The sequence below is a fragment of the Euleptes europaea genome, chromosome 3 (assembly GCF_029931775.1).
Source record: "Euleptes europaea isolate rEulEur1 chromosome 3, rEulEur1.hap1, whole genome shotgun sequence".
Classification (NCBI taxonomy): domain Eukaryota; kingdom Metazoa; phylum Chordata; class Lepidosauria; order Squamata; family Sphaerodactylidae; genus Euleptes; species Euleptes europaea.
In genome coordinates this window covers 122,495,398-122,522,376 of record NC_079314.1, presented here as the reverse complement: position 1 = coordinate 122,522,376, position 26,979 = coordinate 122,495,398, and the positions used below count along the sequence as shown (strand labels likewise).

The 26,979-nt window shown below is 47.8% G+C and overlaps 1 protein-coding gene across 1 annotated transcript in view; it reads right to left on the bottom strand.

Annotated features, from left to right (window-relative positions):
* Positions 1-20,556, bottom strand: part of LOC130474949 (regenerating islet-derived protein 4-like) — a 32,928-nt gene extending 12,372 nt beyond the window's left edge. The window contains exons 1-3 of the mRNA XM_056846640.1: positions 20,494-20,556; positions 17,728-17,794; positions 17,062-17,112 (exon numbers count right to left, since the gene is read on the bottom strand). Coding sequence (XP_056702618.1) covers positions 17,062-17,112; positions 17,728-17,794; positions 20,494-20,556 — 181 coding nt within the window. The remainder of the gene's footprint in view (positions 1-17,061; positions 17,113-17,727; positions 17,795-20,493) is intronic.
* Positions 20,557-26,979: the final 6,423 nt, after the last annotated feature.

Here is a 26,979-nt window from a genome sequence, read left to right as displayed (position 1 = left end):
TGCGGCACGGAACCGTTACCTCATTCTTTATCCAAATTTATCCATGCTTTCTGGGGTGGTACCTGTTTGCTTGGTTTTAAACCAGAAAGGAGCCAAGAAACTCCTGTTTTCAGCACAATTCAGATGTGACTGTGGGCATCCTTCTGTGGAGAATGCTAAATGGCTTCACACACAATCTTTTACACATACAGTTTTCCTCCACAGACAAAGATGCTCCTTATCTAGGGGGACAAAAAGGGACCAATAAGGAAGAAGCAGGAGATAGATCTATAATTTTCTTTGTGGTACTTTAAAAAAAAAGACTTTTCTTTGTTGTACTTTAAAAAAAATTATTTTGTGGCGAGTACCCATGTGTAAACTGCTTACTCTAAAATGTATATTGCACATCTAGGGTTACCAGCTCTGAGTAGGGAAATTCCTGGAGATTTGGGGGTGGAGAATGGGATTTAGGAAGGGACCTGAGCAGGGTATAATGCCATAGAGTCCTGCTTCCAAAAGCAGCCATTTTCTCCAAGGGAAGTGATCTCTGTCATCTGGAGATCAATTGTATTTCCAGGAGAGCTCCAATCTTTACACTTGACTGACGGGAGACTGAATTATTATTTGCATGCAAATATGTTGAGGCAGCAATCCAAAAAATAGTTTCCTGGGACTAAGAGAGATTAAACAGAGCAGTACTTACTTCTGAATAGACTTACCTAGGGTTTCTCCTAGAACTGATTATTGTATTTGCCCAAAAGAAAATAGAAGACAGTAGCAAATTATTATTTTATTCTGATTATTTACAAAATTTATACCCCACCCTTCTGCCCTCATCGGGGCATTATGGTTGCTATCAGATTAAAAACATACAAACATACCTCGGAGATACTGCCTTTTTGGTTCCAGACCGTCACAGTAAAGTGGACATTGCAATAAAGCGAGTCACATGTATTTTTTGGTTGCCCAGTGCATATAAAAGTTATGTTTACACTATGCTGTAATGCAAATCGCAATAAAATGAGGTGTGCCTGTACACAATAAAACATGTCACTGAAACCAAGACACACCATTCGCATTACCACCATGTACTTTGTTAAAAGCCATAATCTGTCTTCATTGAATTAGAGAGCTTTAATTTATTCAAGACATTCAGTTCCATTTCCCTTTCTACTGATTTTCAGAGGGAAACATATGTCCATCTAGATTCAAGTCCAGTAGCACCTTAGAGACTAACAAGATTTTCAGGGTATAAGCTTCTGAGACTCAAAGCTTATCACTATTCTTGTCCCAACAATGCCCCCAGCTCCCAATCGTTCCAGGTCTACCACTAAACATAACAAAAACCCAATAAGACATATTAAGACATATACCCCTATTCCCAAAGCAACTTGCAAAAATACTTATTTTAGGACAACTTTAGAAATCATGCACCATAACCGTCCTCAAATAGCCACATCTCTGGTGCATATCGTTATCATCTTTATATATTTCACTGGACTTCGCCAGAACAAAATACCCAGAGCAATAAAACTTTTAATAGTGCCTCTTTAAGAGAGAGAAATTCATCCCGTTTTAAAGCTGTTGTGGAGAAAAGATAGCATCTCTCAACCTGGAGAGAAGAGCAAAAGAAGCCAAACAGTGGAAGCTACTCACAACTGACAGTTCCTCTTTGGCTTGTCTGATGTGGCAGTAACTTCCCTTCCATCTACACCGGAAGCTTTCCTGCCCTCAAGCATTTATAGACTGCCAGGCGGGCAGGGATTGGTGTAAATGTGACGCAGCCATCAGTTAGTTACTCGTCACAAAAGCATGTCTAGATGGATTGACTCAATAAAGGAAGCCACAGCCTTCAATTTGCAAGATCTGAGCAAGGCTGTCAAAGATTGGACATTTTGGAGGACTTTCATTCATAGGGTCGCCATGAGTCGGAAGCGACTTGACGGCACTTAACACACACACAGTTTGTTCTCCTAGGTAGAGACCTTCACTTTCAATGGCCCAGTCTTTTGGAAGAAGGTGGGTTGTGGTGGGAAAGAAGAAGAAGAGTTGGTGTGCATATGCCGACTTTCTCTACCACTGAAGGCAGGGGTGGGGAACCAAAATTCTCACAACGGCAAGACTGGTTACAATTGAAATTGACATCATACCCAATCGAAGTGGACCTTGTTTCACGTCTTTTTGGATTTAGCCAGTGTGCTTCCTTAAGCTGTTTACTGTTGAAACAGCTCTGATACATAATTCTTGTATATAATTGTACATATTTGTCACACTGGATCTGTCGTTTTTGCACTTATTGTAACGTTTACAATACACTTTTGATATTCCTGACTGTTTGAGCTTGCCCTGTTTAGTTCCTACAACACAACTGCCAGGTAGTAGCTGGAGATCTCCCGCTATTACAACTAATCTCCAGCTGACAGAGGTCAGTTGCCTTGGAGAAAATGGCCGCTTTGGCAATTGGGGTCTATGGCATTGAAGTCCCTCCCCTCCCCAAACCCCGCCCTCCGCAGGCTCCGCCCCAGAAACCTCCCACCGGTGGCGAAGAGGGACCTGGCTACCCTAATCAATTTCCTCATCCTGAAAAATGGAACTTCTCTTTTCAAGGACAATGTTGTTGAGTAGGGTTGCCAACCTCCAGGTAGTAGCTAGAGATCTCCTGCTAATGCAACTGATCTCCAGCCAACAGAGATCAGTTCACCTGGAGAAAATGGCCACTTTGGCAATTGGGACGCTATGGCATTGAAGCCCCTCCCCTCCCCAAACCCCTCCCTCCTCAGGCTCCGCCCCAAAAATCTACAGGTTTTTCCCAACCCAGAGTTGGCAACCCAATTGTTGAGATGTTGTCAGGAAACAGAAGGGGAAATCCCCTCACCTTCACACCCTCCTTGTGGACTTCAATGGACAGAAATAGCGGCCATTTTGTTCTGAACCATAATGTCCCTCTGTTATTTCTACTCAGTGAAAAGAATGCAGTTGTACAGACTTCGAAATCTCAAAGTATGGAGGAGACAGATAAGAGTGGCATGGACACAAATACTCCACACAATCACACCAGTCTGCACTCTTAAATCCCCCTAGGAAGGCCTCCAGTTAGAAAGAGTGGATCCTTACTGTTCCAATGAAATATTTCCTAATCTGAAATCTATTCATAATTCAAGATGATTTCTTTATGTGCTGCCCAGAACAGTTCTGATTCTACTTAACAACCACAAGAGCTGGTTTTTATACAACGGTTTTTTCCTACCCTTTTTTAGGAGAATCAAACTGGCTTACAATCGCCTTCCCTTCCTCTGCCCACAACAGACACCCTGTGAGGCAGGTGGGGCTGAGAGAGCTCTAAGAGAACTGTGACTAGCCCAAGGTCTCCCAGCTGGCTTCAGGTGTGGGAGTGGGGAAACAAATCCAGTTCATCAGATTAGAGTCTGCTGCTCTTAACCTCTACACCATGCTGGCTCTCTGCTTCTAGACTGAACATGCTACTGTTTTTTTCAAGATGCTTCCAAAACATTTTCCATCTAGTTCTCGTTCTATAGCAGTGGTTCCCAACCTTTTTTTGACCAGGGACCACTAGGACTTTTTTGTTCAGTGCAGGGACACCAAGGTTCAAAATAAAAATTCCGGGAATTTGAAAATAAACTTTAATCATAACTGTTAGTTAAACTTTAAGCTTATAAAAATATATATTCAAATATTATTCTAATAGAGAACTTTTAATTGAAAATATTAATTTATTATGGGTTTATAACTTTGTTTCGCGGACCTTAATTTAGTTCTCGCGGACCCCTGGGGGTCCACGGACCCCTGGTTGGGAACCAGTGTTCTATAGTTTGGATTTCTGAATTACCCCGTCTTCTTCCTGACATGGAGCAGATGCATTTGGATTTCTCCTCATATAGATTCCTATGCAGTTCCTTTCCTCCCTATAGGACTAATGTATACTTAAAATTGACAAAATTTTCCGAAACAACCCAACGTTTCACTTCTTCCTCCTACATTCCATTGGATTTGTTTCCTCAACATTTGTATTCTTGCCTGTGCCATTCTCACTGTTGCAACATGTTCCTTCAGAGCCCAGAAATGAAGAGTGACAATGTGAAATCCACATGCCCAAAGAGTAGGGTTCACACAATCATAGAGTTGAAAGGGACCACCAGGGACATCTAGTCCAACCCCCTGCACAATGCAGGAAATTCCAAACTACCTCACCCACACACACCCAGTGACCCCTTCTCCATGCATACAAGATGGCCAAGATGCCCTCCCTCCCATGAACTGCCCAGGGTCATAGAATCAGCATTGCTGACAGATGGCCATCTAGCCTCTGCTTAAAAACCTCCAGGGAAGGAGCACTTACCACCTCTCGAGGAAGTCTGTTCCACTGAGGAACCGCTCTTCCTAGGGTCGAGATGGAAACTCTTTTGATTGAATTTCAACTTGTTGGTTCTGGTCCTACTTTCTGGGGCAACAGAAATCAATGCGCACCATCCTCCATATGACAGCATTTCAAGTACTTGAAGATGGTTATCCTATCCCCTCTCAGTCTTCTCCTCTTCAGGCTAAACATAGCCAGCTCCTTCAGCCTTTCCTCATAGGACTTGGTCTCCAGACCCCTCACCATCTTTGTTGCCCTCCTCTAGGCACATTCCAGCTTGTCTACATCCTTCTTAAAATGCGGTGCCCAAAACTGAACACAATACTCTAGGTGAGGTCTAACCAGAGCAGAATAAAGTGATACCATTACTTTGAGTGATCTGGATACTATACTTCTGTTGATGCAGCCCAAGATCGCATTTGCCTTTTTAGCTACTGTATCACACTGCTGACTCATGTTCAGTGTTTGATCTACTAAGACCCCAAGGTCCTTTTGGCACACACTATTGCTAAGACAAGTCTTCCCCATCTATAATCATGCATTTGATTTTTCCTACCTAAATACAGAACTTTACACTTGTCTTTGTTGAAGTGCACTTTATTAGTTCTAGCCCAATTCTCCAGCCTGTCAAGATCATCCTGCATCTTGGCTCTGTCTTCTACCGTATTTGCTACCCCTCCCAATTTAGTATCATCTGCAAATTTAATAATCATCCCCTCTATTCCTTCATCCAAATCATTTATTGAACAACACAGGGCCCAGGACAGATCCCTAAGGCACTCCAGTAGTCACTTCTCTCCAAGTGGAAGAGGAACCATTAACAAGCACTCTTTGGGTGCGATATGTCAGCCAATTACAGATCCACCTAACACTAACAGAATCTAAACCACATTTTCCTAATTTGTCAACAAGAATATTTTGGGGAACCTTATCAAAAGCCTTACTGAAATCTAGATGAACTATGTCTACTGCATCCCCCTGATCCAGCAAGGTAGTAACTTTCTCAAAGAAGGAGATAAGATTAGTCTGACATGACTTGTTCTTGAGAAACCCATGCTTGCTCTTAGCCATTATTTGGGTTGCTAGCCTCCAGGTACTAGCTGGAGATCTCCCGCTATGACAGCTGATGTCCAGCCAATAGAGATCACCTGAAGAAAATGGCAATTGGCTTTGGCAATTGGACTCTATGGCATTGAAGTCCCATCCCAAACCCCGCCCTCCTCAGGCTCTGCCCCAAAAACCTCCTGCCAGTGGTGAAGAGGGACCTGCCAACCCTACCAAGGAGATGTAGGGAATGACATGGCTAGGTAATACATCCTCAAACTGTATTATGCATTTTGTGCCATAATGTCACAATGATGGCTAGGGTTGCCAGCTCCGGGTTAGGAACTACCTGGAGATTTTGGGGGTGGAGACTGAGGAGGGCAGGGTTTAGATAGGGGAGGGACTTCAGTGGGGAATAATGCCATAGACTCCACCTTCCAAAGTGGCCATTTTCTCCAGCCGGACTGATCTGTGTAGTGGCAATCATTTGTAATCACGGGAGATCGGCAGCCACCACCTGGAGGTTGGCAACCCAAATAATCGTTTTCATTCAGTTTATTGCTTATTCAATCCTCCGCAACATTAATGCTCCATCTCATCTTGTGCTTTTTCAGAAATTTTATGTCTTCAGGAAATCTCTCCATGTTCCAGGAAGCATAAGCATGCTTCGGGGGTTTTTGGTTATGCCACTGGCTTGGCTGATTTAGCTTCCTTGATCATTTGTCACGCTGATGGCCCCCATCCAGTTCGTTACCCATTAAATCTGCAAGAACATTAAGCATGATCTTTCCATCTGGTGCTTGTTGTACAGAATTTGCTCAGGAAATTTCTCCATGTTCCAGAAGACATAAGGATGGTTGGTTAGGATTCTTCCTGATAAAGTAACTGAGTGGTGGGGGTATAAGAATGTATGTCCTTGGACTTAAAGTTATTGAAAACCCAAGTATCTTCTCCATTGTCACCAGGATATCACTTTCCCCAGATTTGTCATGTGACTAAGTGTCAGCCCTTGGCCCACAGAACCAGAAATCACCACAAAGTCATATAGAGTCCAAACAGATGGTTTTTACTGATCAAATTGGCATACAGTGCAAACGAATAAAATGACAGCTCTGAGAGGCTCACTAACTGGGAGATATTATAAGGCAGGCAAGGCGGGAGATTACACGCATGAATACAGTTTCCCAGGAGCTGAGTTCCCAGGCCTCGGTATGCGACCTTGGGGGGCAGACAATACAGCACAGAGACAGAGGCAATAACGAAACCGAGATAGCAGCCTGACACTAAGTGTGTTTGTGTTATGTAAAGTACCATCAAATTGCTAGGGTTGCCAACCTCCAGGTACTAGCTGGAGATCTCCTGTTATTCCAACTGATCTGCAGCCGATAGAATCATAGAGTTGGAAGGGACCACCAGGGTCATCTAGTCCAACCCCCTGCACAATGCAGGAAATTCACAACTATCTCCCCCCGCACACCCCCAGTGACCCCTACTCCATGCCCAGAAGATGGCCAAGGTGCCCTCCCTCTCATCATCTGCTTAAGGTTATAGAATCAGCATTGCTGACAGATGCCCATCTAGCCTCTTCTTAAAAACCTCCAGGGAAGGAGCGCTTACCACCTCTGAAGGAAGCCTGTTCCACTGAGGAACCACTCTAACTGTTAGAAAATTCTTCCTAATGTCTAGACGGAAACTCTTTTGATTTAATTTCAACCCGTTGTTTCTGCTACGACCTTCTGGGGCATCAGAAAACAACTCGACACCATCCTCTATATGACAGCCCTTCAATTGGACTCTATGGCATTTAAGTCCCTCTAGGGTTGCCAGGTCCTTCTTTGCCACCAGCGGGAGATTTTTGGGGCAATGCCTGAGGTAGGTGGGGTTTAGAGAGGGGGGGAATTCAATGCCATAGAGTCCAGTTGCCAAGGTGGCCATTTTCTCCAGGTGAACTGATCTCTATCGGCTGAAGATCGGTTGTAATAGCAGCAGATCTCCAGCTAGTGCCTGACAGTTGGCAACCCTACTCCCCTCCCCAAACCCCACCCTCCTCAGGCTCTGCCCCCAAAAAACTCCCACCAGTGGCAAGGAGGAACCTGGCAACCCTACAAATCGCAGCTGGTTTATGGCAACACCTCATGCGATTTTCAAAGCAAGAGATGGTTTGCCATTGCCTTCCTCTGCATAGCAACCCTAGTATTCCTTGGTGGTCTCCCATCCAAATGCTAATCATGGCCAACCCTGCTTAGCTTCCCAAATCTGACAAGATCAGGCTAGCCTGGGCCATCCAGGTGAGGGCTTGTGGCTAAGTAGTCTTATGAAAATATCCCATTGGGTAGGATCACCCTTTCCAAGAGAAATCTTTACCACATCAGTCTGTCTAGTAGCTGTCTGTCTAGTAGCTGGAGATCTCCTGCTATTACAATTGACCTCCAGCTGCTAGAGATCAGTTCACCTGGAGAAAATGGCCACTTTGGCAATTAGACTCTATGGTATTGAAGCCCCTCCCCTCCCCAAATCCCACCCTCCTCAGGCTCCACCCCCAAAACCTCCCACCGGTGGCAAAGAGGGACCTGGCAACTCTATGGACTAATAAATAAGGTGTAATCAGTAAAAGGTAAAGGTCCCCTGTGCAAACACCGGGTCATTCCTGACCCATGGGGTGACATCACAACCCGACGTTTCCTAGGCAGACTTTGTTTGCGGGGTGGTTTGCCAGTGCCTTCCCCAGTCATCTTCCCTTTACCCCCCAGCAACCTGGGTACTCATTTCACTGACCTGGGAAAAATGGAAGGCTGAGTCAAGCTTGATCCGGCTACCTGAAACCGACTTCCGTCGGGATTGAACTCAGGTCATGAGCAGACCTGAGTACTGCGGTACTGCAGCTTAACACTCTGCTCCACGGGGCTCTTCAGTAAGGAGCATAAAATATTACAAGTTTGACACATTGGGGGAGGGGGAGTCAGACACAAGTGCCATAAAGGCATGTGCATTTACTGCAGTTAAAAGTGAATTGGAGGAGAGTTGGGAAACTCCTGGAGATTTGGGGGTGGGGCCTGGGGAGGATGGGGACCCCAGTGGGGTACAATGCCACAGAGTCCACCTTCCAAATCATCAATTTCCTCCAGAGGAAACTAATCTCTGAAGTCTGGAGATGAGGTATAATTTCAGGGGACCCCCATGTCCCACCTGGAGGCTAGAATCCCTACCGTTAACAGCAAGAAGACAAAAACATGAATGAAGAAGAGGTAAAAAGAAGAAGAGTTGGTTTTTATATGCCGACTTTCTCTGCCACTTAAGGAAGAATCAAACCAGCTTACAATCACCTTCCCTTCCCCTCCCCTCCCCACAACAGACACCCTGGGCACTTTCACACATGTCAAAAATGCACTTTCAATCCCTTTGGGGAGGGGCTGTGGCTCAGTGGTAGAGCATCTGCTTGGCATGCAGAAGGTCCCAGGTTCAATCCCCGGCATCTCCAGTTAAAGGGACTAGGCAAGTAGGTGAAGTGAAAGACCCCTGCCTGAGTCCCAGGAGAGCCACTGCCGGTCTGAGTAGACAATACTGACTCTGATGGACCAAGGGTCTGATTCAGTATAAGGCAGCTTCATGTGTGTTCACTTTGCAGCTGGATTTTACTGTGTGAAATGGCAAAATCCATTTGCAAACAATCGTTAAAGCACATTGAAAGTGGATTGAAAGTGCATTATTCAGTATGTGTGAAAGCACCCACTGTGAGGTAGGTGGCCCAGGGTCACCCAGCTGGCTTCATGTGGAGGAGTGGGGAAATCAATCCAGTTCACCAGATTAGCCTCCGCTGCTCATGTGGAGGAGTGGGGAATCAAACCCGGTTCTCCAGATCAACGTCCACCCCTCCAAACCACCGCTCTTAACCACTACACCATGCTGGCTCTCTTATGCTGAGTCAAGCCTTTGGTCTAAAAGGTCCTTTAACTGGCCGTGGCTCTCCAGGACCTCAGATAGAGACCTTTCACATCACCTCTTACTAGGTTTGGGGAGGGTTCGTGGCTCAGTGGCAGAGCATCTGCTTTGGCTGCAGAAGGTCCCAGGTTCAATCTCTGGCACCTCTGGTAAGGACCAAGCAGCAGGTGACGCAAAAGACCTCTTTCTGAGACCCTGGAGATGGTGGTGGAAACTGAAGCCTGAGTCCTTCTCCGTGCCAAGCAGATGCTCTCCCAATGAGCCACATCCCCTCCCCTCCCCTAAATAAATAAGGGGAGGAAGCAATCTCTGGACTCACATGAACACATGAAGCTGCCTTATACTGAATCAGACCCTTAGTCCATCAAAGTCAGTATTGTCTACTCGGACTGGCAGCGGCACTCCAGGGTCTCAGGCCGAGGTCTTTCACATCTCTACTTGCCTAGTCCCTTTAACTGGGGATGTTGGGGATTGAACCTGGGACCTTCTGCATGCCAAGCAGATGCTCTCCCACTGAGCCACGGCCCCTTTCTCTTCTGTCAGATTTGCTACAATGATGGAATGCTCCAGGCAAAACTCAGAAACACTCATCAGCAAGTAAATGTTTATTCAGGAAAACCAACTATACTTTAAGGGATGTCCTAATTTCAGGGCCAATCGGTGATGTCTCATCACGCCCTGTATTTGCAGAGGGAAGGCATTTTTTTCCTGCAGTTTGTGGCAAGCCACACCCTAAAACCTGAAAGAAAACATTGAAACAGGGTCAGAGACATTTCTTTTTTCCTATGCTTTTGTATCTTAACTAGAACCCATTTGCTTCTTTGGCTCACAATCCTCATCACTCCATTTCTTGAACACACGAAGCTGCCTTATACTGAATCAGAATCTTGGTCCATCAAGGTTGGTATTGTCTACTCAAACCAGCAGCAGCTCTCCAGGGTCTCAGGCAGGGGTCTTTCACATCACCTGCTTGCCTGGTCCCTTTAACTGGAGATGCCGGGGATTAAACCTGGGACCTTCTGCAAAGGATTCAGTGGCAGTATAGAATACATGAAGCTGCCCTTATATTGAATCAAACCCCTGGTCTATCAAGATCAGCGTTGTCTACTCAGACTGGCAGCAGTTCTATAGTGTCTCAGGCAGAGGTCTTTCCTATCAACTGTTAACCAGGTCCTTTTAATAGCATGGCTATTTAATAGCATGGCTATTGTTGAATGTTGTCTTTGTTCGTCTGGAGGTTTTCAGAACAGGAAGCCAAGCCTTATTCATTCTTAAACTCTCCTCTTTTCTGTTAAAGTTGTGCTGATGTTTATGAATTTTAATGGCTTCTCTGTGCAATCTGACAAAATAGTTGGTAGAATTGTCCAGTCTTTCAGTGTCTTGGAATAAGACCCTGTGTCCTGTTTGTGTCAGTCCATGTTCAGCCACTGCTGATTTCTCAGGTTGGCCAAGTCTTAAGTATCTTTCAATAGCCATGCAGATTAGCTTTGGATTACACACATTAACAGATCACTTCAGGATACAATGGTTCCATATTAACATACCATACCCTCATTAGCACATTATCTTGATACTTACAGGACAATGATTAGCACATTACTTTTGCAGGACAGTACTCAGCTCAAACCCAACCCCTTTCTGACTATATATTACTCTTCCTACACCCTTGACACTGAGAGACACTGTCCTTCAGTGTTACTCCTCTGAAGATGCCTGCCACAGTTGCTGGCGAAACGTCAGGAAAGAAAATTCCAAGACCACGGTTACACAGCCCGGATAACCTACAAGAACCAATGAACTCTGACCGTGAAAGCCTTCGACAAAACCAAGGACTGTTCTTGTCATTTCCTGTTATTTACTTCATAATAAGATCCCTTTGCCTATTTCTATGTACACATGGGGAAAAGGATGGCCTGCAGGGATCCTGTGAAGGAGTTTTGACAGCAAGTTGCATGACCCCCATTTTACTGTGTCAGGCCATTCATTTGTCATGGACAGTAAGAGGGAGGGTTTTAAGAGGGGAGTGGGCATGTTCATGGAGGAGAGGACTATCCATGGCTACTAGTCAAAATGGATCCTAGTCATGATGCATCCCTATTTTTTCCAGGATCAGAGGAGCATGCCTTTTATATGAGGTGGAACACAGGCAGGATAATACTGCTGCAGGCGCCTTGTTTGTGGGCTTCCTAGAGGCACCTGGTTGGCCACTGTGTGAACAGACTGCAGAACTTGATGGACCTTGGTCTGATCCAGCATGGCTTTTCTTATGTTCTCTCCAGGATTAGAGGAGCATGCCTATTATATCGGGTGCTTTGGAACACACAGGCAGGATAACGCTTCTGCAGCCATCTTGCTTGTGGGCTTCCTAGAGACACCTGGTTGGCCACTGTGTGTACAGACTGCTGGACTTGATGGGACTGTTTCTTTTACCTGTCAGTGGCTCTCCAGGGTCTATCACATCACCCTTCCAAGTGGTGGAAAGTTCTGTCAAGTCACACCTGACTTTTGGTGACCCTGTAGGGCAAGGGTGTCAAACATACGGCCTGTGGCCTGGATCTGGATCCTTGAGATCTATCTAACCAGCTGCGGCAGCCACCCCCACCCCCAGAGGTGATCTAGGCTGGCCAGGCATGGCCCGGCCCAACCAAGCAACATTTCCATCCCTCGTAACAAATGAACATGACACCCCTGCTGTAAGGCTTTCAAGGCAGGAGGCGAACAGAGGGGGTTTGCCATTGCCTGGTTTTTCGTAGTGACCCTGGATTTCCTTGGTGGTCTCCCATCCAAGTTCTTACCGGGGCCAACCCTGCTTACCTTCTGAGATCTGAAACTATCCGGCTAGCTGGGGAAGTATCCAGGTACCAGCAGAGACAAACAGAGGTGGTTTGCCATTGCCTGTCTCTGTGTAGCGACCCTGGACTTCTCTGATGGCTTCCCATCCAAGTACTAACCAGGGCCGACTTTGCTTGACTTCCATGATCTGACATTATTGGGCTAGCCTAGGCCATCCATGTTAGAGCACAGAACTTGATCTATCATGGCTGTTTCCCTCTCTGAATCTAGAGTAGGGTGCCTTTTCTTGTAACCAGTGATGAGGTTAGTACTTTGTGAGGGATTTAGCAGCTTCCCCCTGCTCCACTCAAGCTCTCAGTAAGATATCTAACATGAAGAAGAAGAAGAGTTGGTTTTTGTATGCTGACCTTCTCTACCTTTTAAGGAGAATCAAACCGGCTTACAATCTCCTTCCCTTCCTCTCCCCACAACAGATCCCCTGAGAGGTAGGTGGGGCTGAGAGAGTTCAGAGAGAATTGTGACTACCGCAAGGTCACCCAGTTGGCTTCATGTGTAGGAGTGGAGAAACCAACCCAGTTCACCTGATTAGAGTCCGCCACTCATGTGGAGGAGTGGAGAATCAAACCCAGGTCTCCAGATTAGAGTCTGCCATTCATGTGGAAGAGTGGGGAATCAAACCCATTTCACCAGATTAGAGTCTGCCATTCATGTGGAGGAGTGGGGAATCAAACCCATTTCACCAGATTAGAGTCTGCCATTCATGTGGAGGAGTGGGGAATCAAACCCAGGTCTCCAGATTAGAGTCCCCCACTCATGTGGAGGACTGGGGAATCAAACCCGGGTCTCCAGATTAGAGTCTGCCATTCATGTGGAGGAGTGGGAAATCAAACCCGGGTCTCCAGATTAGAGTCTGCCACTCATGTGGAGGAGTGGGGAATCAAACCCATTTCACCAGATTAGAGTCTGCCATTCATGTGGAGGAGTGGGGAATCAAACCCGGTTCTCCAGATTCGAGTCCACCGCTCTTAACCACTACACCATGCTGGCTGAGTCAAAAAATATTTCAATGTCCAGTTCTTGGACATCCACATTGCCAAGGGACCCTGGCTTCTTCACCTGCTGGACTCAGCCTATCTAAGCTCCTCCTCACCTTTGGCTCTTGATAACTCAACACAGAATGCTTTCCCCCCTTTACTGCTGGGTTCAGCAATGTCCCACGCTTGATAGAAGTGTGCAGCCATATCACTCCATCCCCAGTTATTAGTCTATTAAAAAAAGGAAAACATAGTCTTGGTTAACATAGAGAGTGATATGCCAGGACATGCCAGGGATTGAACCTGAAATCTTCTGCATGCAATGCAGATGCTCTACCAATTATTCCATCACCAACTGCCCCCGTTACTGATGTTCCCCTTTCTTTGTGTTGCAACCGGTAGGAAGGATGAAAGCACGGCAGGGTTGCCAACCTCCAGTTGGCTCCTGAAGATCTCCCAGTATTACAGCTAATGACTACATGGCAGCTATCAGTTCCCCTGGAGAAAATGGCTGCTTGGGCAGGTGTGATCAGTGGCTTAATACCCTACTGAGGTGCTACCCCTCCCCCAAAACCCTCCCTTCCCAGGATCTACCCGCAAAATCTCCAGGTATTTCCCCAACCCAGAGTCAGCAACCATGAAATGCAGAGCTTAATACACACTTTTCGGGAGTCAGCTAGCCCGATGTAGACTGTTGGCAAATTAGGATATTTTTTTCTGAGGTAGTCAGCTATGACACCGCCTTCTTGTCTTGTCGTAATGGAGGCAAGATGGCTGTCAGGACCAAGCATCTGACAGCGAACCTGAATGAAACAAAGAACCAGGCATTCTCTCTACACTCAGCACCAAATAGGTATGAAAAATTAACAAGAACCCTGCAATTCACTCCTCTGCCGAACTGTACTCATATCTAGACATGCAGGCGTTCTGTGCGGTAGAAGAATCAGTGTCGTTCGGTGTGATGGTATCTCTGGACGATGAATCCCTCCTGGGATTATGACACTGGATCCAAGTCAGTGGATCACTTTTGATCTTCAGTAGGCAGCTGAAGATGGTTTTATTTAGGACTGCATTTGGTTACATCTATTAGCAGCCTTTGAATTGTGATTTTAAGTCTTAGTTTTTTATGTTTCTAATGTATTTTATTCTGTTCCGCAAGCCCCCTTGAGCTGCCTGAGAAAGAATAATAGAACCACAGAATCATAGAGTTGGAAGAGCATCCGAAACCTCTAATTTTCTTGGTCTAAACGTACTTGAAATTGTACTCGGCGGCTAAGAAATGTTTTCAATAAACAAATAAATGAAATGAAACAAGAGCTTTAAGGTTTCATACTGGCATTTGTAATTGTGCCTAAGAAATCGTCCAAAACCATTACAGCTGTTTTAAGAACTAGTGCCCCTTCTTGTTGTCTGCTGACATTCGTTTCCGGGTGGTTATCAAGGGCAATCCCACCTACAACGTATTACAGTAATCTATCAAAGAGGAGAGAGAGGCAGGTAAGTGACAGTGATAGGATCACTATTCTGTCAAGGTAATTGAAAGGAGGAGGAGGAGTCATGTGGGAGTTAGGGGAAGGGCTGCGGCTCAGTGGAAGAAGAGGAAGACTTGGTTTTTGAAATGCCAATTTTCTCTACCTTCTAGGAAGACGCAGATGGGAATCACCTTCCCTTCCTCTTCCCACAACAAACACCTTGTGAAGCAGGTGCGACCGAGAGAGCTCTAAGATAACTGTGACCAGCCCAAGGTCACCCAGCAGGCTTCATGGGGGGCGGAGTGGGGAAACCAGCCCGGGTTCACCAGTTTAGAGTCCGCCGCTCATGAGGAGGAGTGGGGGATCAAACCCGGTTCTCCGTTTTAGAGTCCGCCACTCTTAACCACTACACCATGTTGGTGTCCACCGAAGTAATAGTAGAGAGGACTGCAGTCCTGGGTTTCACCTGCCTTGCCCTCTGATCACCTCAGCCAGGCGTTGTTGTTGTTTTTAATCCTAAGGTATGATCTCTCCCCTCCCAAAGCAAAATTTTCTAGACTGGGCAGGGTTGCCAACCTTTAGTTGGCAGGGTTGCCAGCCTGGGCAGGGTTGCCAGCCTGGAGATCCCCGGGAATTACAACTGATCTCCTGACCACAGCGATCAGGTCCCTTGGAGAAAATGGATGCTTTGGAGTGTGGTCTCTATGGCATTGTGCCCTGCTGAGGTCCCTACTCCCCTGCCCTAAGACCACCTTCCCCAGGCTCTGCCCCAAAATCTCCAGGCATTTCTCAAACCGGAATTGGCAACCCCAACTTTGGGAGAAATTTTGAGAGAGGAATTCAAACGCTTAGGAAAAATAGTGCTGTGGATTTCCGGATATATTGACGGATCCTTTTTTAAAGCTAACATTGTGGCTTTTGAGGAGCTCTGGCACAAGGAGAGTGGCCGAAAGCAGCTGTCCAGAAGCCCAACTTGGACCCGTGGCAGCCATTTTGTGGTGGCCTCCTCCTCTTGTGGCAGCCATTTTGTGGTTGACTGTCTCCTGGGTCAGCCATATTTAGGGTTGTCAGCTCCAGGTTGAGAAATACCTGGAGATTTGGGGGCAGAGCCTGAGGAGGGCGGGGTTTGGAGAGGGGAGGGACTTCAATGCCATCGAGTCCAGTTGCCAAAGTGGCCATTTTCTGCAGGAGATCTCCCGCTCTGTCACCTGGAGATCAGTTGTAATAGCGGGAGATCTCCAGCCACTACCTGGAGGTTGGCAACCCTAGCCATACACCCACCACCCTGTGTCAGAATTCCAAAGGTGCCTGCAGATTGAAAAGGTTGGGGGTGGCCTTGCTCTAACCACTACACCATACTGGCTCTCCAACTCCTAACAGAAGAAATGGTGAGCCATTCATAGGGATGCCAGGTCCCTCTTTGCAACCGGTGGGAAGTTTTTGGGGTTGAGTCTGAGGAGGGCGGGGTTTGGGGAGGGGAGGGACTTTAATGCCATGGAGTCCAATTGCCAAAGCGGCCATTTTCTCCAGGTGAATTGATCTCTATCGGCTGGAGATCAGTTGTAATAGCGTGAGATCTCCAGCTAGTACCTGGAGGCTACAAAAATAAACAGTAGTTGGCTCTGCAAACTGTGATATATTGTAATACAACATCAAACAATCATTTAAACAATGTAACAGGAAACAGTGAAAAAGTGACTGATGATGACAATATTGTATACAAAAATAGGCCAAAACAAGCAACAAGTACAAGTACAAGACAAGTGAAGATGGCGCAAGCAAACAAACACAACAGCGAAGAGTCACGATAATTTCAAAATGCTCATGATAAGGAACAATGTCCAATAAAGTCAGCTTGGCTCTTGGCTGGGTGCTTGCTCAGTCAGGCAACTCGGAGGAAACGCCTTTCCGGATATACAGCAGCGCTTTTGTCACCAAAAGTGTTTCCTCTGAGTTGGCTGACTGCACAAGCACCCAGCCAAGAGCCAAGCTGACTTTATTGGACATTGTTCCTTATCATGAGCATTTTGAAATTATTGTGACTCTTCGCTGTTGCGTTTGTTTGCTTGCGCCATCTTCACTTGTCTTGTACTTGTTGCTTGTTTTGGCCTATTTTTGTATACAATATTGTCATCGTCAGTCACTTTTTCACGGTTTCACTGTATCCTGTTACATTGTTTAAGTGATTGTTTGATGTTTTATTACAATATATCACAGTTTGTAGAGCCAACTACTGTTTATTTTTGTAGCTTAACTATACAGTTTGAGTGAGTAGTTCCTACCAGTACCTGGAGGCTGGCAACCCTAGCCATTCAAGCTACTGCTGGTAGCCATGGGTGGAGGAGACTGCTTGAGATCAGAGCCCTAGGGAGTGGGGTCTCCTGACACTAGCCCTCATTGCCAAACCCCAAGCAAGAATTCTTACCTCTGCCTCCGACCATGTCTGCTTCCTGGTGAAAACTCCATAGCAGAATTCCTGGAAGAATAGCCATGAACGAGGGCATTTTGCGGCATCGGTGCCTGTCCAGGAATGGGGAAATCATGGTCAGAGGCTCAGCAACATTTGGAAAGAGCCTCCATCAGTGGAATATGTCCATGGGATCCAATTCGGAGGCTTGTGTTGCAGACTCTGCTGGTCCCCCAGTGTTGTGCCAGTATTCTTCTTAGGGCTGTGCCAAAGGTAGATGGAATATTTTTGCTGGGATTCGGTAGTGCTCAGTTTCATCGTGGAAGGGGAGAAGTGACCAATACTTCCCTCCCAAGACAGTCATCAACTTGGGCCCCTATTTGGGTTGCCAACCTCCAGATACTAGCTGGAGATCTGCTATTACAGCTGATCTCCAGCCGATAGAGATCAGTTCACCTGGAAAAAATGGCCGCTTTGGCAATTGGACTCTGTGGCGTTGAAGTCCCTCCCTTCTCCAGACCCTGCCCTCCTCAGGCTCCACCCCTAAAACCTCCTGGTGGTGGAGAAGAGGGACCTGGCAACCCTAACCCCTATGCACCCCAAGGCTGGAGCCCAGACATTAATTTGCTAGCTTTGAGCCAAGGGGACTGACTTTGTGGAGGCCAGCTGGAAGGAGGGACTCACCTTGCAGAAAGAAGTGGGTGGCCATGAGGACTAATAAAGAGAGGGAGGTCACTGCTACCATCTGCACCTATGGAAATAGAACAAAAGAACAGACGGGCTCAGTTTTGGCAAAGGGCAACACTCCCACTCTGCATACGACATAAGAACCCAAGAAGAGCCCGAGGGGATCAGGCAGTGGTCCATCTGGTCCAGGCTCTTACCCCGGACAGTGGCCAACCACTGACTCTGGATGGCCAACAACTAGGGTTGCCACATCCGCCCTGGCCACCTACAGGGGATGGGATGGTGGGGTGGTAGACAAGCTGGATCGTGTCCAGAGGAGGGCAACAAAGGTGGTGGAGGGTCTGGAGACAAAGTCCTATGAGGAAAGGTTGAAGGAGCTGGGTATGTTTAGCCTGGAGAGGAGAAGACTGAGAGGGGATATGATAACCATTTTCAAATACTTGAAGGGCTGTCATAGAGAGGAGGGTGCCGCGTTGTTTTCTGTTGCCCCAGAAGGTCAGACCAGAACCAACGGGTTGAAATTAAATCAAAAGAGTTTCCGGCTAATTATTAGGAAGAATTTTCTAGCAGTTAGAGCGGTTCCTCAGTGGAACAGGCTTCCTCGGGAGGTGGCGGGCTCTCCTTCCTCTGGAGGTTTTTAAGCAGAGGCTAGATGGCCATCTGTCAGCAATGCTGATATCAACTTAGGCAGATCATGAGAGGGAGGGCATCTTGGCCATCTTCTGGGCATGGAGCAGGGGTCACTGGGGGTGTGGGGGGAGGTAGTTGTGAGTTTCCTGCATTGTGCAGGGGGTCGGACGAGATGACCCTGGTGGTACCTCCCAACACTATGATTCTATGGTTGTCAAATCCCGATTGGAAAACTGCAGGAGATATAGGGGTAGTACCTGGGGAGGGCCGGAACCTCAGGGGGGTGCAATGCCATAGATTCCACTCTCCAAAGCAGCCATTTTCTCCAGGGGAACTGATCTCTGCTCTGGAGATGAGCTGTAATTCTGGGAGACTAGCATCCCTACCAACAACAGGCATAGAAGCTAGGGTTGCCAGCTCCGGGTTGGGAAATACCTGGAGATTTTGGGGGTGGAGCCTGAGGAGGGTGGGGTTTGGGGAGAGGAGGGACTTCAATGCCATAGAGTCCAATTTCCAAAGCGGCCATTTTCTCCAGGTGCACTGATCTCTATTGGCTGGAGATCAGTTGTAACAGCAGGAGATCTCTATCTATTACCTGGAGGTTAGCAGCCCCAATAGAGGCTGAGGTGTTTCCCTGATGTTGCCTCCTGGCACTAGGATTCAGAGGCTGACTACTTCTGAGTGTGGAGGTTCCTGTTAATCCCTATGAGATAAGAAGAGCCCTGCTGGATCAGAATTGTGGTCCATCTAATCCAGCATCCATCTCAGAAAGTGTGGTGTAGTGGTTAGGAGTGGTGGACTCTAATATGGAGAACTGGGTTTGATTCCCTACTCCTCCACATAAGCGACGGACGCTAATCTGGTGAACTGAGTTGGTTTCCCCACTCCTCCACATGAAGCCAGCTGGGTGACCTTGGGCCCGACCTACCTCACAAGGTGCCTGTCATGGGGAGAGGAAGGGAAGGTGATTGTAAACCGGTTTGATTCTCCCTTAAGTGGTAGAGAAAGTCACCATATAAGAACCAACTCTTCTTCATCATCTTTGGCCAACCAGTTATTCTGAACGGCCAACAACAGGGCATAGAACTTAAGGCCTTCCCCTGATGTAGCCTCCTGGCCCTGGGATTTGGAATTTACTCTGTTGGAACATGGATGTTCCCTTTAGTCTCCATAGCTAGTAGTCACTGGTAGACCTGACCTCCATGGATCTGTGTAATCCCCTTTTAAAGAAGAACATCCCAGAGGGCTAACTCTGGGATCACTCTGTTTTCAACTGGAAAGGAGCTTGCTCAATTTCTATGCGAAACACTGAGAGCTCATCCAGTAATTGTGTAAATGTCAGGCTGACTTTCGGATTCTTCATTTAGGCTCTAGCCTCAAGGTTATTTACCAGAACAGCCTCCAGCTGGCATTGCTTCCCAGGGCCTGGGAGGCTTGTGGGAGCCTGGTAGTCTGAGGGCTGAACTGTGTTATCATGACATGGCTGTACTGTACTGTCTGCGATTCTCCATATAACCAAATGTACACCCTTCCCCCTTCGTTCCTGCCTTTTGATTTCTAAGCTCTGCATACCTGTGGTGTTACCAATAAACCAACTCTTTTGGACTACCTGTCTCTTGATGTGGCTATTGGGATTTCTATGGGAACAAGTGCTTACATTAAGGCAGGAACCCTTCTCTCTTTTCACCTGCCAGGCTAGAGCCCCGTAGGGTTCGCCAGGTGCTCGGATCGGAGCTGGGACAGTGCTCTCCGAGTTGCTTGCCTGTGGCTGGAGCCCTGTGCGGTTCGTCCGGGTCCTGGGTGGGAGCAGGATCACTCTCTGGGTGGTGGGTTCCTGCCCGGAGCCCTGGCAGGCTCCCATCCTTGGTTCCTTCCGTTGGGGACAGCGGAGGACGACCCCGACCTGATTCAGGACGTCTTAGCCGAGATACATCGGACTGACACGGAACTCAATCGCCTGACTGAACTTTTTCGGGCTCAGTGGCGTTCTCTAGCCACGACGGTTCCTTGGACGTCCGAGGTCGCGGATTCCTGTGCCCGCCACGACCTCCACATGTTGGACTAGTTGGTGGAAGATGCTCGTTTGGCGGCGGAGGATTTACAATTGTTGACTAGCTTGTTGGCGGGACTAACTTCGAGTAACTCGCAGTTGGAACGGGCAAGGGGCCCGATCCATCCTGCTTCACCGCAAGACATGGCGGCCCCAGCCGCGCCGAACCCCCACGTTTGCCAAACGGAGGCAAAAGCGGTGGCAAAACGGGTGGCTGCGCTCTTTCAGGGAACAACTTCGGCCACAATTTTGGTGGCCGAAATCACAAAGCATCTAACCCCCGACTTTGGTACCGGTGCGGCGGCCCTGGCGGTTCAGATCCAGCCACTGCTGGATCTTACTGATCCCTCTGAACTCCTGATGATATTAGAGCAGGAGGCTCTACCACTGGTTACCACGGCCCTCGCCGACAAACTCGACGCCGATCGGATCTTCGCCGAACGCAAGAGGGCCGAGGATCAGGCGCGAGCGGCGGAGGCTGCCGCAGCCAAGGCTTGGGCTGAGAAGGAGGAGGAACAACATTTGGCCACCGAACGAGCGCGGTCTGGCACACGTCCTTGGGACACTGTGGGCTTTGGATTTCCCTCGTTTTCCCCAACTTTCGTCCCGTCTCGCAGCGTCCAACGCGCCCGTAGATTCGCAGGAGGTTTACCCGATGTACCAGATGATTTCGACGAGGAGGACTTCTATGGTGGGGAATCACTCTGGGCTACCAACCTCCGAGTCAGCCAGTCCCGCCGCACTGGCGGTGCCGGCGACGATATGTTTCTGTTACGTAACCAGAATCGGGAACTTATGGACCAGGTGGCCCGCTTACAAGACCAGATGGCCCAATTACTCCGCAACAATGATCGATTACAATGGGCCCAAACCGCACCCGTTGTTCCGGCTCCAGCTACGCCACTGCAGCCTCCACAGCAGCTGCCACAGCAGCCGCCACAACAGCCACCACAGCAGCCGCCACAGCAGCCAGCGGCGCCGGTGGTTCCTCCTGGCGGAGGGCCCATTGCGCCAGGAGCCCCTGCCCTGTCGTTGCTACCAGGTGCGCCGGGAGTGCCAGGAGCACCGCTTCCTGGACATCCACCCACACCACCCGCAGCACCCCTGGTTCCTTGGAGACAACCCAAGCTGAAAGTTTCATATGACGGTTCGGTTGAGACTCTGCCCCAGTTTCTACACCATGTGGATAGTCACATGAGGGAGCAAAGGCAGTTCTTCCCTACTGAGGACAGCCGCGTCCGTTTCCTTGCCTCCCTACTAACGGAGAAAGCGGCCGACTGGATGATTCTCCAGTTTGATACGCGGGCCCGTTCCATTCGCTCCCTCGACAATTTTATGTTTGCTTTGAGAAGGCGTTTTGAGGATCCCTTTAAGGGGGAAAGAGCCAAAGCAGAACTTTTGCAACTCCGGCAAGGCTCCTCTCCAGTCCGGGAATTCGCGGACAAATTCCAACGACTCGCTAGTAAAATAGTGGACTGGCCTGAAGCTACCCATGTCCACTATTTCCAAGAAGCCTTGCACCCAGACATTCTGAACTGGTCATACATGCTAGGTGACCCCGATACCCTGGAGGATTGGATTTTACTGGCGGAGGAGGTGGAGAGCTGCCGACGATTCGTTTCCCTAGTCCGGCATCGGACCAAAGAGAGGAGCACCCAGAAACCTCCCCCCAAACTTCGGCTCCCAGCATGCGGAGACCACCACAGCCCCCTCAGGATCGCGAGTCCCGATTCCAGAGGGGAGCCTTTCTTGTTTGCGGCGCTATGGGCCACTTTGCATTGGCTTGTCCTCAGCGTCTGGATCTCGCTCGACTGGACGCACCACCCCGAGCTCGGGGACGACCTCAACGCAGAGGCACCGCGTCCGCCCACAGCGCAGCACCGGGACGACCCACACCCTCTGCACTTCATGTCGGGGAACCTTCCAGTCTCCCTACGCCTATTGACCCCTCAGGGTCTCGGATTACAAGTGCCCCATTGAGGGACAGCTCTCCTTCCTCGGACGAGGATCGTCACTGGGATCCCCCAGCTCTGAACCTGGAATCCCCCCTCGACCTGTCAAAAAACGGACATGGTCTTCAGTGAGTGGAGCGTCCCCGCAGACCCCTGCAGCTTCTTCTGCAAAACCCAAGGCTCCGGTTATGGTGAGTGAAGTCGAAAATACTGTGTATGTGGACGTGGTGTTACAACATTATAAAAAAGGCCCCCAGTTACGTGTCAAAGCACTCATAGATTCTGGCTGCGGGCGCTCTTTAATCAATGAGGCCACTTTTGCAGCTCTTCAAGTCAAATCCGAGAATCTACCGGCTCCCATCCAATTCGCCCAGATGGACGGCAGCCACTTTAAGGGGGGTCCGGTGGACCATCGCACCCGGGGAGTGGCAATGGGTATTGGCTCTTATTGGGAGCAGATAGACTTTACCATAGCTCCCATCTGATACGAAGTCATACTATGAATCAACTGGCTCAAGGGGCACAGTCCCTCCATAGACTGGAAGGCTGATACTATTACATTTACCGACCCTGTTTGTGAACAGCATCGCCACGAACTTGCAGTGGTCCTTCCACCCGCCTCAGCCCTAGCCTCCAATGCCCTCCCTTCAGCCCAGTTACCCGATGAATACCGGGATTTTGCGGATGTTTTCGATGTGAAAGAATGCGATGCATTGCCCCCTCACCGCAGAACAGACTGTGCTATTGAGGTGGTAGGAGACTGCAAACTTTCTAAAAGTAAAATCTACCCTATGAGCATTTCTGAACATGCCGTACTGCGGGACTTTTTGGATAAAAATCTCGCTCGAGAGTTTATTTGGCCATCGACCGCTCCCAACTCAGCTCCCGCTTTCTTTGTCCGTAAGAAGACGGGTGACTTACGCTTGTGCATTGACTTTCGAAAACTCAATGCAGTTACTCAAACCAGCGCCTACCCCATCCCTTTGATCTCGGATATCTTGGGACAACTGAAGGAGGGGCGCATTTCCAACATTGGACTGGTTGGTGGACGCTTAATGTAATCACTTGTTCCCATAGAAATCCCAATAGCCACATCAAGAGACAGGTAGTCCAAAAGAGTTGGTTTATTGGTAACACCACAGGTATGCAGAGCTTAGAAATCAAAAGGCAGGAACGAAGGGGGAAGGGTGTACATTTGGTTATATGGAGAATCGCAGACAGTACAGTACAGTCATATCATGATAACACAGTTCAGCCCTCAGACTACCAGGCTCCCACAAGCCTCCCAGGCCCTGGGAAGCAATGCCAGCTGGAGGCTGTTCTGGTAAATAACCTTGAGGCTAGAGCCTAAATGAAGAATCTGAAAGTCAGCCTGACAGTAACAGTTATACCTGTAATCCAGGTGTGTCTGTGCTAGGGTTGCCAGGTCCCCCCTCTCCACTGGCGGGAGGTTTTGGGGGAGGAGGAAGAGGAAGAAGAAGAGTGGGTTTTTATATGCCAACTTTCTCTACCACTTAAGGGAGACTCAAACTGGCTTACAATCCCCACAACAGACACCCTGTGAGGTAGGTGGGGCTGAGATCAAGTGACTTGCCCAAGGTCACCCAATTGGCTTCATGTGTAGGAGTGGGGAAACAAATGCAGTTCACGAGATTAGCCTCCACCGCTCATGTGGAGGAGTAGGGAATCAAACCCGGTTCTCTAGATCAGACTCCACCACCCCAAACCACTTTTAAGCACTACACCATGCTGGCTGTCTGGGCGGGGTTTGGGGAAGGAAGGGACTTCAATGCCATTGAGTCCAATTGCCAAAGCGGCCATTTTCTCCAGGGGAACTGATCTCCATCAGCTGGAGATCAGTTGTAATAGCAGGAGATCTCCAGCTAGTACCTGGAGGTTGGCAACCCTATGTGCTACTGCTGTATTCTGCATTGGTCAGACCTCACTTGGAATACTGTGTCCAGTTTTGGGCTCCACAATTTAAGTGTATAACATTGTATGAAATGTGGTGCACACAGCAGAAGTAGCTTAAACGTTTATGAGAGAGTCTTAGGTTATGGAGTGGAGACGCTACCACCTGGCAAAGCAGAAGGATCAGCACCTCTCTGGGCCAAATGCCAGGAAAAGAATGATTAAATATATGTTCTGAGAAGAAACTGCACTAGTCTTTCTGCAAAAAATATTGAATGCTCCTTTGGAACCTTAAAGCCCTGACTTGGATGTGTGTGTTAAGTGCCGTCAAGTTGCTTCTGACTCATGGCGACCCTATGAATCAAAGTCCTCCAAAATGTCCTATCCTTAACAGCCTTGCTCAGATCTTGCAAATCGAGGGCCGTGGCTTCCTTGATAGAGTCCATCTATCTCTTGTTGGGTCTTCCTCTTTTCCTGCTGCCTTCAACTTTTCCTAGCATGATTGTCTTTTCCAGTGAATCTTGTCTTCTCATAATGTGTCCAAAGTACAACAGCCTCAGTTTAATCATTTTAGCTTCTAGGGTCAGTTCAGGCTTGATTTGATCTAAAACCCACTGATTTGTTTTTTTGGCGGTCCAGGGTATCCGTAACCCTCTCCTCCAACACCACATTTCAAAAGAATCTACTTTCTTCCTATCAGCTTTCTTCATTGTCCTGCTCTCACACCCATACATAGTATGATTTGGATAGCTCAGACTAACCTGTTCTCATCAGACTTCAGATGCTAAGCAGAGTCAGCCCCTGGTTAGTACTTGGATGGGATCCCACCAAGGAAGTCCTGGGTTGCCATGCAGAGGCAGGCGGTGATAAACCATCTCTGATCACCTCTTGCCTTGAAAAGCCCATCAGGGGTCTCTATAAATCAGCTGCAACTTGATGGCAAAAAAGAGAACTTTAGAAGCTGAGTTCCAAAGCACCTAATATAATAGGCATCCTGGACAGAATAGGTATGCATCATAAGAACATAAGGAAAGCCCTGCTGGATCAGACCGAGGCCCGTCAAGTCCAGCAGTCTGTTCCCACAGTGGCCAACTGGGTACCTCTAGGAAGCCCACACAAACAGATCTGTGCCTGCCTAATGGAATCCATTTTCGCATCTGAAATGGTGCCGTTTCTCTGTTCATGAGTTCAAATGGTATTTACACAATCATATAGATATCTATTTTCATTCTTCGATATGCATGTACTTGGTAAGTTCTTATTGAGTTGCTATTTTTTATTTTATGAGAAATTAACTTTTTGCTAACTTTTTTCGCTTTTTATTTCAAAATGATGTGATATGTACCCTTTTGGGCTGATGGGACTGGAAATTCTTAATGATTTCTTAGACATATTTCTGTGTTTGCATTTCCAATGTGCTGGGAGTGCATTCCATTAAATTCACAGTTGTATTTGCCATCTCTAGGGTTGCCAACCTCCAGGTAATGCCGGGAGTTCTCCCAGAATTGCAACTGAACTCCAGACTATAGATATCAGTTCCCCTAGATGAAATAACAGCTCCAGCTTAGTTTTCAGGTTAAATCCCTCCCCCAATTCCTCCCTACACAGGTTCCACCCCCAAATTTCCAGCAATTTCCCAGGCCAAAGTTGGCAACCCTAGCCACCCCTCACAGTACTGGTGGCATCAACTGCAAAGGTCACTCACCAATCTGCCTGTCCGTCTGTCACTGGGTTGTCAAAGTGATGGCGACTTCTGTCTGTCTTCAACCCAGTGCTGGTCTCCCTGGAAGCTTTATGCACTAAATAGTGGGGCGTGGCATTTAAATGTGAACAAAAGCAAACATTATCACTGGACCTAAAAGCACAGATTGTGAAAATGATCCATGGGTGATCAGAGACTTGACTACCAAGAAACTTAAAGCAGCGGGACAGCCAGAATGCAATAGTAGTTTAGGGAGACCTGGGTTCAAATCCCCACTCAGCCATGAAGTTCATTGGGATGGCTGCTGATCAGTCACTCGCTTTCTCAGCCTAAGCAGCCCCACAGGGTACTTGGGAAGGGCTGTGATTGCACATTTCTTTCTGCCTTTTTCTATCTTGTGCATCTGCACAGTGGGAGAAGAGGAATGGGAAAAGCCAGGTTCGTTTTGTGTTGAAGCAGTGTTGAGTTCCAAGGAATGAGGTAGAGTGCATTCCCAAAAATTTGATCCTGGCTGAAACAGGGAATAAAGGAGGGTTAAGTGACCATGCATAAAACACCTTTAACTGCTAGCAACAGATGAAGGTTAAAGTGCCTCATTTGCCCCCACCTTTTCCCCTTTCTTATTAGTTCAGGCTTGCAAGAGCTTTAGTATATGCCTGCCTATGGTTATAATATTACAATTTAAACTTCAGTCTCAGAGATGAGATACCTTTAACATTAATATCTTTATGGCCTTAGCTGTCAAATCTTCTCGAAAATAGTTTGATTTGTGATTTTAAGCCCTTTAAAATCAAAGCATCCTTTATGTTTAGAAGTTACATTAAGTAAAGTTGTAGAAAAGAGCAAGAGTCCAGTAGCACCTTAAAGACTAACAAAAATATTTTCTGATAGGGTATGAGCTTTCGTGAGCCACAGCTCACTTCTTCAGGGGAGAGATGGGTGTGGAGAAATCAGCATTGGAATCAGCATTTCTCCGCACCCATCTCTCCCCTGGACATCACAGA